Raw genomic sequence first — 10,635 nt, 5'->3', positions numbered from 1 at the left:
CCTTCTTTTTTTTTTTTCCTTTGAGTACGGTGCGTGCGTGACAGGCGACTGCAGCCACTGCAGCAAGTTGTGAGGCGGTTGGGGCTATTGAGCTCGCATCTTGCGATGAACTGTGAAGATTGGGCGAGCGCTTTGGAACCGTAGCAGACATGTCTTCGGCCGAATGTCTACGCTTGCTGTGGACGTAGAATCACAGAAGTCACGAAGTGGTTTGTGTGCGCGCTCTGCTCGTTGTCCGGTGCTGCTGCTGCTGACGTGTGTGCGTGTTCACCGTTGGAGCACTCGCATGAGCGCTGACGCTTTCTCGCCAGCGCACAGTATCCGTACACCCGTGTGACTGCGTTGATGTGCCACACTGTCGATTCGTCGGCTGATGCTTCGGCCTGCAGCGAACCCGCCCGCCGCCACTCCAGGTAACCGCCTCCCTCCGCGGGGTCAGGCACATCTCGGCAAGCACGACGCTATTGCATGGGAAGCTATCGTACAAAACCACCACAACTGACACACGTACGGACACACAGGACGAATACACGAAAAAAGGCGTCAAATCTTGTCTTTCTATCGTGCGATCTAAATACATGGGGGCAGCGCTGCTCGTAGCAACTTCACGCTGCACCGCGAGCGCTTCCCGTTGTGCCGATTCCGCCGGCAACTGACAGATCACACCTGTCTCTTCAGAGATGGCATTGCGTCCTTACACTTTCATTTGCCGTAGGTGTAGCACGGATTGTTACAAATCTTGATCCTTTTGTGCGCCTTGAATACCCTCTTCGAGCAGTGGCAGGTGGGGAAACAAAAACAAAATCGCTCATCCCTGCTTCCGGGGCGAAGTGAGTTCTGCGCTTGCCGAAGCTGAGGTCCGTGTGTTCCCGTGTTCCCAGATGGAGGATCCATGCAGCGGGGTTCCACGCGTGGTGCGAGCACCGGCCCTCAAGCGAGGCCGTGCGGACGCTACGCCACTCTCCGAGCGGGTAAGTTCACCACCGATCGAGATCGGAACCACCTGTTGATTCACGCCTAGCGCGCAGCCGCTATCCCTGCAATAGCCGCGCGGTGTTCAAAAGAAAAACACACGATCCCCTCGGTTATAGGCGTCGGCGCAGACACCCAGTTGCATGTATACTTGCATCCGAAAGAAAGTGTCAACACTCGTCGCGTCGGTTTCCTCGGCGCACTCGGTGCGTTTGAAAGGCGTGGCGATGGAATAAGAAGTAGCGGTACCAACGCGAATGGCCTTGTTGACAGCAGCGCTCCTCGTTGTGGGGGTGCCCTTTTTTTTTGCGAGGTGCGCGTTGGCGTGCTGTGTGGGCGGCGGCTAGCGCGCGCCAAGCATGCGTCCCGAGGCGAGACTACCCGCCACCCCCGAGGAACCGTGCTCAGCTGAGACCGTGCCCCTGCTGCAGGTCAAGCTCGAGCGGGTGCTGGGTCTGACGGTGACGAGCAGCGCGGCGCTTGACTGCGATCCCAGCTCGGGCTTGGTCGCCTATCCAGCCGGGTGAGTTCACCACCGGCAGCGCCCATCTAGCTGCCAGCGGCAGCGCTTGATGCCTTCGTCCGTGTCTTGTGCGGTGTGTTATGGTCACCTAATTGGCGGTCTTGGTAATGATGGACTGGCGAACACTGGAACAGACGAAACTCTGCACTCGCGGCTTCGATCGCGATCGAGCACACGGCCACTTTTGATCGCGATCGGGCCGTATACGGATCGAAATTATCGACCTCGGTTAGCTCCCACCCCCAGCCTGCGCGAAGCAGGAAATAGCGACCGACAAATTCGATCCCGATCAGGCTCGATCGCGATCGAAAGTGCGCCGTGTGACACCCGTATGAAGTACATACCATGATCAATGTTGCAATTTAAAATGTCATCAGGCTTTTAATAGCAGTGTTTTTTTACCCATTTTGATGATGCCAAGTCAGCACGCTGTTATGCCAGGCATACATTATGTATATATTGGCCGTTATGCTTTGGTGCAACAACTACATTATTACTGTACCGTAACAGATCTGAGTCGTCTGTGGTTTCTGTGCCAGTATATTACTGTAGTATGCAAGTATGGCTGTCAAGTGTGCAAACCACGTTGTACTAAATGCATCTGCCATTCTGGGCCTTCCATCTGTGCTTTCCATACTCTACACTATTGGTTCCTACCTTTGGTAACTGTATCAAAATTGTGTTAAAAAAAACATTCAAGTGCACATTGCGAGAGTACAAGGTCAACTTATGCCAGCTTCGCCATTGTAAGTCAAACTTGCATTGGCAAAGTAGACAATGCGACAAAAGGATTTCATATTGTCACATTGTTGTGACGGTGCCAAGTGACAACCGTGATAATCCATTGAAAAACGAACACACTTCAAAAATTGAAACAATACGTGACGGTATGACAATGGGGTTAGGGGTATATTCGTGGATGTCAGCTTCTCCTTTTATCACACAGCATAGCAGCTTGACAAAAAAACGAAATGACCTCGTACACAAGGTAACCAGTTCAGTTGTAGTATTACTGTTCTTGACACCTCTTAGTGCATTATCGTAACTGAGTAAAAATATTTTTGTGGTTTCTAGCCTGGAGTTTCGCATTGAAGCAGTCATGTAAGAATTAAACCTGAAGACCCTTATCAAAGTGGTCCATTCACATTACACCCAACATCAGTGTGACACTTGCAGCTATATAAAATGGATCAAGCATATATCACTTTTACTTAATTTTTATTAGACTTTTCCTGAATAATATTTTTGTTTTGTTTTAGGCATTGGGTTTTAATCGAACATGAGGTTAATGGGATTAAATGTTAGGATGTTAGGAAGCTGAGCACAATATTGACATGGAGATTCTTCATTGTTTGTGTCTGTATGTCGTTCTAGCTTCTCTAACAATGTTTGCCATCACGTGCCGTCTAAACATCATCCTGATGAAACCATCTTGCCATATTTTCGTTTTCCCAGTCTTGCTGGCTCTGTTTCTGAACACCTAAGTGGAAAGGGATGGCTAAAAATGGGTAAAGAGTGCCACCAGCAAGGCACATGCTAAAACTTCTTCCATGTGATTGTGATTTGATCTGTTGTATTGCTTTTTCTGTTTGAACATTAGCATAGCTTCCAACTCTCCCAAATGTTTCGTAAAGTTTATGAATTTGAGCACATTCTGTGACATTACGAAAGTTGCAATAGGTTTCATGAAAGTTGTTTCACTTGAGTTTGCCAACTTGCAAACTCACAAACTTTTGTTGGGCATGTTGAATGAACCAATATGCAATGTACAGTAGGCACAGGTAGGAAACATTCCAGGCGAGGACAATTGCTGAAGTTCCACAGGATTGCATCTAGCATTGTAGTAGCGTGGAACTTCACCAGTTGGATCCTGTGAAACGTTATCCAGAATTTATTGCCAGTCATTATCATCAGCTTTGAAACTTAACCACCAAGATCATTGCTAAGGCTTTTTGGTGAGAATAAAAGTGATAGCAGACATGTTGGCTGTGTGCTCATGCTGTCAAAGGTTTTGTTTGTTTGAGGTGCACAACAGCACCCATTCACATGTGTGCTGATTTTGTACACTATCTCTCAGGTGTGCGCTGGTGTTGTACAACACACGCAAGAACCGGCAGCAGCATATCTTGAATGCATCCAAGAAGACCATCACATGCTTGGCCTTCTCCTGGGATGGCAAGTACCTGGCCACTGGCGAGGTAGGTGCAGTGCACTGGCTTGGCGACTAGCTTGACCACTGACCACTGTCCTTGCAGTGCGGTCATCAGCCACACGTGCGCATCTGGGATGTTGCTGAGAAGACCCAGGCAGCTGAGTTTCCAGGCCACAAATTTGGCGTCACCTGCGTGGTATGTTGTGTTGCATTACTGCAGCTATGTCAGTGTAATTTTACTGGGTAGATGTCCCTACGACGCTAAGACGTTGAAACTGGAACTGTAAATCTTAGTCCAGCTCAAAACAGTGTGGGTACACAGATGAAGGTGCCAGCCATGCAAGGGGCTGACTAGCGAATACTTTATTGACTTTAATAAGCATGCTATAATGCCAAGAAACAAGCAAGTAAAAGGGCCAGGGAATGTGTTTGTCTTCACCTGAACTACCTCCATTTTTAGATCTTGTTTGGGTTCTGTTCAACAACTTCCTCCTGTGCAGGCATTCTCTCCCAACCTCAAATATGTGGTCTCAGTGGGCACCCAGCATGACATGGTGGTCAACGTGTGGGACTGGCGCAGCAACACTAAGCTGGCCTCAAACAAAGTGTCAGCCAAGGTAAGGGGCCCACTGCATGTTTCCGTGCCTTCCCATATAGACCAGAATCTTTTACTTTTGAATCTGTGTTTAGAGCAAGCGCACCATCTCAACCCCTGTCAGCATCTGTCGGCAGTACCGACGCAGGGGCTGCAGGTTTGTGACGGAAAGGATACCTGGCTCTGCGGTATCCTTCTTGCTCGTTTGCCAGTTCCCGCAGCCCCTGCAAAAGATGATTACCACCTGTAGGCACTCCAGATTCTGGTCTATAGACACAGCTTCCTTCTCTGCAGGTCAAGGCAGTGTCCTTCTCCTCTGGCGGGCACTACTTTGTCACCGTGGGCAACCGCCATGTCAAGTTCTGGTACCTGGAATACTCTAGGGGGACTAAGGTATGCTACCCATGCATGTCTTTTATGCCAGCTGGGTTTTGATTGTGCTTTAACGTGCTGTTGTTGATAACTGTGGCTGTGCCTCCTGTGCTGGTATGGTGTTTATAATCATGGAGTAAAGGAAAAACTTTGCAAGGCAACCTCCTTTTTCACCGTTGTCCCCAGTCTTTCACTCAGGGAATCATTGGAAATATGCATATTGCACGTTGAATTTTGGGAACAGCAAGTGCTATACACGGCCTAATTTGTGGTCCGTTTAAGTGTCGCTGGCTTATGAAGTTGCCGCCTTTTTCTCCACCTTGTGCCGTTCGCTTTCTGCTCGCTGCATTTGGTGCCTTTCATTCTCGGCCTCAGTACCTAGAAACATTGTTACCATTGCAACAGCAACACCAGCTCCAGAGTGTCCGCATAATTAGCCATGCATTACAACTTCAGAGTGTCTCCGCGAGCGGCTCGGCAGACAAGCACGCTATGAACCCAGCGCAGCAACACAGGATGACTAGCAAAGACTGCTTGCCATCACGTGCCTGAGTGCTTTTGTCATGGTGCTTCATCTTAATTTTTAGCACAAGGCTTCAAGATTGTCACATGACGCTTCCTCCTAGTTTTTTTTCTTCCTCCCGCCATGTTTGTAATTCACTATCGGAAAATTCCTTCACTTGTGAGAAGAAGCTCTATGCCAGCAGGCGACCCTGTATGCCTTGCAGTACAAGCCCGAGCCCGTGCCTCTCATGGGCCGGTCGGCCATTCTCGGGGACCAGCGTAACAACTACTTTTGTGGCGTGGCCTGTGGGCGGGGTGAGTGCCAAGGAAGCACCTTTGCCATCACCCGGTCTGGCCTATTGTGCGAATTCAACAGCCGCCGCCTACTCGACAAATGGGTAGAACTCAGGGTGAGTACACTCCCTTGCTCTGCCTAGTTCCCGGCTACTAGGCACAGCTGTCTGTGTGTGACCTTGTTGGGCTGGTGATTGATTCGTGAACAAGGTTCAGAAGCATGTCTTTGGGCTGCTGTGTCTGTTGCAGCAAAATGGGTAATGAGGGTTGTACAGTTAAAGAGGTGGGGGGGTAAGGGGGCTAGAGGAACTGCGACGTTATGTTTTTTATTTATTATAAATTAATATGCCCGTAAATGGAAGTTATTTCTTGTGAGTTATCTAACAACACATATATGGTGCTTTGAAGTTAGGCAGATAGTTTTTCTGTCATCTGTTAACACCTTTTTTTTTTGTCACTAATGCTTATATTGTGCTGCTGCCCACTATTGAGGCAGTTGCCTAGATGAACTGCTGTTTGATGCAGCTTTTTGCAACTGCCCTCTTCTGCTTGTTCAAGGAAAAATAAACATGATTTCATTTGGGTGACCATAAGGAAAGAAGTCCTCTTTGCTTCGGTCTATGCCCCTGTGCAGAGCAGCTGTGCAAACTGCATCACTGTGGGGCGGGACTGCCTGTTTGTGGGCTGCGCGGACGGTGTGGTGCGATGCTTCAGTCCATCGACGCTGCACTTCCTGGCAACGCTGCCGCGGCCACACCCGCTAGGATTGGATTTGGCCCTTGCAACGGGAGTTGGGGGTGCTCCCCCTGTCGTGGGAGGAAACTCGGCACCACCTCGTCACCCTCACACAGTGGCACTCTGCTTCGACGAGGTGCATCGGCGGCTGACGTGTGTCTACAACGACCACAGCCTGTTTGTGTGGGACGTGGGTGACCTGAAGCGCATTGGAAAGTGCCACTCCTACCTCTTCCACAGTGCCTGCATCTGGGGCATTGAGGTCAGTGGTCTGAAAACTTTCAGGGGAACGTCGCTGAATGTTGTTATTTTTGGCTTAGACACTCTTGATGGTCCTGGGTTTTTGTTCTGTTATGAACATATTGGGTGTTGTGAAGGTTTGCAACTTCCGGCTCTCTGGGAATTTTGAACACTCTGCAAAATAGTTGGATTGCAACCAACCTGTACTTTGTATTGTCATAGGCACGTTTCATGTCAAATGACTTTGATTGTTGTGCCTGTTTAAACTTGTGCAGGTGTCATTGGAGGGCCTTTTCAGAAACATGTTTGGTATATGAACAGGGTGGAAGTGACCAGCCTAGAGCCTCACCAAGCGATCTTCATTTTGTGGGGCACTATTCAGTGTTATGGTTTCCGGAGTGGTACAGTTCATTGCAATGCATAAAAGAGTTCAGGACAAGTTCATTTTCTCAGCTGCTTGTAACATAGCGGAAAATGGTTGTTGTGAAATGCATTCCCTTTCTGCAAGTCAAATCACTCTGCGGCTCTTCTGTTTTGCCTCAGGGTTGGCTGGGCTTGATGATGCTTGACAATGATGGTGCATGCACAACCTGAGAATGGCATTGCAAGTAATATGTCGTGCTACAGTTGCTGGTCACTTGCCAACCTGAAGCTCTGCCAATGCTCTAGGGGAAACCATACTGGAGGGCTCCAAAATCGCACCACTTCCTGAACACACGCGTAGTGCTTTTCACCTCCACAACTGTGCACTCAGCAACTCTTCTGATGCTTGAATCATGTATCAGTTAAGAGTGTAGTGTGATGTCACTTATCTGCAGCCCTATTGGCCTTCCTGCACAATGTTCACACGAAAATATGTCACTGTTGTCAGGTGGTTGCTTGTGACACTGGTTGTGGTGTTCTTCATCCATTTGTGTCTAAGAGAGGTTCACGCTATGACTGCTGGACTCTGCAGTTTGAGCAGTTGTCTCATTTAAAGGCGCCGTGCTAAACCTTTTTGCCAAAACGGAGAATGCACTGGAGTGAGTGCAGTGCCTTTCAGTGAATATACTATTCTCCAAAAAAGTGTTTGAATAGGATTTAATTATAACACAGATATTCTTTCTTTCTTTCTTTATTGATTTATTTAACACAATCTTCAGATTGTCTTAAATAAATCAGTAAAGAAAGAAAGAAAAAAAAGATAGATATTAGTGTGCATTTCACGATTTCCCCTCGACACCATGTTTTCTCTTGGCTGTTGCGGCACTGAAAGCAATACCTTTCCTATTGCTGCTTACCTATTAATGCATTAGCTTTTCTTAACTTGTTTCTCAGTTTCATGTTGCCATTTCCAGCACAAACCTTGGCAGTGTGCCAGAAGGTGCTTTCATTGGGGAAAGTGCACACAATGCCACCAATGCGAGATAGGAGTTTGGTCATGTGATGCAAAGCTTGGTTGTTGCCTTCAACGCCACCAGATGGTGTTGCTCTCTGCAAAAAACCTGGGTACTGGAAACAGCAGATGAGGAAGGAAGCGTTTTATGGTAACTCAAGAGGCAGTGTCCTACTCTTTGAAGCTAGGTCAGGATGTCTTAGAACGCGCAGCTATAAAAAGAAATTTAACGAAGAAGACACATGTACAGTGTGTGATAAATCTGTAGAAACAATAGAACACCTCATACTAAAATGTGATGGTATCCATCCCGATGTCGATGCGGTCATAGTCATGCTTCCTGAGGCCCTGGCTTTAGAGATGGCAATATCATGTAAATGAATATGCAGTGGAAATTAGCAAGAAGCGATTGGAAGGTTGGTGGCTCAAAAGCAAAGAGGTGACATAAGGTTAAAAGTGTAGGAAGACATATTTAAAGAAAATGGCGAATTTTAATAACTTACTACACAGTTAAACAATAATAAAAAGCTGAGCATGGTGGCAACCGCCATCACCCTGTTTCAATGCGGACGCTCCTACCTTCCATCCATCCATCCATCCAAGAGAGAGGGAGAGGGAGATAGGTAGGACATTGGGCAAAATAAGCATAAGAGCTTGGTGGTGCAACCCACCACCCACTTTCACAGGGGATGCTTATATCAGCCATCCATCCACTCATGCACAAGTGATGGAACCCACTGATTGTACCCGAAGTATCATGGAAGTTTTGCCACAGTGTGGTCACACCTCGCCTTTCCCTTAATGAGTTGGTGGGGATGCGAGCGTTTGTTGCCGTGTCGCATTAACCAGGTGGTGTTTACAAGAGCGCCAGCGGTGGCTTGCTTGGTACGGTGCTGCACACCTGACTGCGTCATTGTGTGCTTAGAAAGGCAGTGAGTACATGAGCATCAGAGAGGAGCTTAACAATTTAAACTATAATGCTATAAAACATTCTTTATGTTGAATTGTATGAAGAAAGCAGGACCTCCTGATCCCCCAAGCGATACGATGAGATCAGGAGTGACAACGTCTAGCCCACATCACAGCTCACATTTAAACATTGTTACCTGCTTGTAACCATTGTGCGATATTCCTTTTTTCCTTCTTTTCACAGTGCACTAATGGTAACCCTTCAAGGTTGACGTCTGACAAATGTGCTGTAGAACAACTAAGGAGCACTGATAGTGTGAGCAGGACACGTTAACAACTACTAATTCTCCATTTGCTAGAAGATTGCAGGGCTTTGCATGCATGTGCAAGCTTAGCTTTCGCTTAGGAGTAATGGCTGGTGTCTGTGGGCTGTCTTGCAGGTGTACGATGTCTTAGGCCAGGCTTATTAGAGAGTGCCTTGAAGCTGCAGAAGAGAGGGAGTGACCTTTTCTGTGAGGCTGTAGGCTCCCTGCTCATGCAAGAGAATAATATATTTGGCTTGCATGTTCGTGGCGACATCGTTCACAGACCGGAAACATTTTCTTACCGTGTCTGAAAGTGTTGCAGCCGTGTAATACAACAAACATGTCACGCAAACACTGTTGTTATTTGGCAGACTTGTGCTGCAGGAAGGAAACAACTCAGTAGCAAGCATATCGACAAGCAAACTGACGGTTTGTTGAACTTAAAAATCTTGCAGCTTACATTTTATCTCTATATATATGGTGCCTGCGCACATTTAAGATGTAATGGAGGCCATTGTAAATATTCCAGAAGATTGTGCAGTCATAGGGGTCAGTGACACAAGTGACCGATCTTGTTAGAAGGTGCTGAAACAGATTCAGTCTTAGAACAATAAGACACCGCAGAACTTTCCTGTAGGCTATTGCGTAATGGTAAGAAACGGTTCAGTGTAATTACAGCAGACATGGCAGATGATGGCACTAGAACTTTGATACCATATGATGTTGGCAGCATCATTTTATGGCATGCTTTCAATGTGGACTGATCTACAGGAATGTTACAGCCTGCAGCTGGGTAATGTAGCAAGCCTTTCATGTTGTGAGCTCATTTCTAAGCTTACTTATTTCCATTTTCTCAGAAATCACGGGACTGTCTTATCTTTGTTAATTTCTGAACACATGACCGAATTTGAGATTGCACACCCATCAAAGGGTAAGTTGCTTATATACTAGTTGCAACCCTAGAAAGTTACATTTGACATTGGCCAGTGAACCAATTTCATAAATGTCGCTGCACAGAACTACCCGGCCAATGGAGATCTGCTGCCAGCTGGCACGTTTCTTACCTGTTCGAGTGACGACACGATCCGAGTATGGAACCTGGATCGAGCGGCAGCTGGCAGTCGCAACATCTACTGTCCCGTAAGTGCCGTTGCGATCTTGGGGTTGTCCTTCCTTACCAGCGTGTGGTCTCACCCAGGAACTCCTCAGTATCCTGTACATGGATCCAAACCTGACCTTCATCTGTGACGCCGACTTCCAAGGTGAGAGCATGACAAGCTGCTCAGTATTTGGATTGGCTCCAAAGTCCTTGATGCACAGCAAATGTGTTTTTTTCAACCTGCTTTTCAATTAGCCACTTATTTGCACGCTCTTTTTGCGCAGCTTAAATGTGCAGCAGTGTTGTAAGCAGTTGCTTTGTGCAGGTGGCAGCAGTGACAAGGTGGACACAACATACGATGGCAAGAACGGTGTACGCTGCCTCTGCATCAGCCCGAATGGGAAACAGCTAGCCTCAGGCGACCGCACGGGTAACATTCGGTGCGTTGGGCATGCCATTCCCTATGGACGATTACATTTAGCACTAGCAGGGATTGTTGACAGTAAGGTGCTGGATTTCTCCTACCTTTGCTTGTTCCATTGTGCATTGTGCATACTGGG

General features: G+C 47.5%; 1 protein-coding gene across 3 annotated transcripts in view; it reads left to right on the top strand.

Annotated features, from left to right (window-relative positions):
- The window catches only part of Wdr62 (WD repeat domain 62), a 28,192-nt gene continuing 17,557 nt past the window's right edge, over positions 1-10,635 (top strand). For 2 of the 3 annotated variants that reach the window (XM_070521721.1, XM_070521719.1), the window contains exons 1-12: positions 1-413; positions 882-971; positions 1,404-1,495; positions 3,573-3,693; positions 3,751-3,843; positions 4,148-4,264; positions 4,537-4,635; positions 5,343-5,528; positions 6,047-6,409; positions 9,994-10,116; positions 10,175-10,238; positions 10,401-10,515. In XM_070521721.1, coding sequence (XP_070377822.1) covers positions 882-971; positions 1,404-1,495; positions 3,573-3,693; positions 3,751-3,843; positions 4,148-4,264; positions 4,537-4,635; positions 5,343-5,528; positions 6,047-6,409; positions 9,994-10,116; positions 10,175-10,238; positions 10,401-10,515 — 1,463 coding nt within the window. In that variant the 5' untranslated portion in view covers positions 1-413. The remainder of the gene's footprint in view (positions 414-881; positions 972-1,403; positions 1,496-3,572; positions 3,694-3,750; positions 3,844-4,147; positions 4,265-4,536; positions 4,636-5,342; positions 5,529-6,046; positions 6,410-9,993; positions 10,117-10,174; positions 10,239-10,400; positions 10,516-10,635) is intronic. The other variant, XM_070521720.1, reaches the window with a different exon arrangement.

This window comes from Dermacentor albipictus, chromosome 7, assembly GCF_038994185.2.
Source record: "Dermacentor albipictus isolate Rhodes 1998 colony chromosome 7, USDA_Dalb.pri_finalv2, whole genome shotgun sequence".
NCBI classification, from domain to species: Eukaryota; Metazoa; Arthropoda; class Arachnida; order Ixodida; family Ixodidae; genus Dermacentor; species Dermacentor albipictus.
This window is presented reverse-complemented; position numbering and strand designations above follow the sequence as displayed.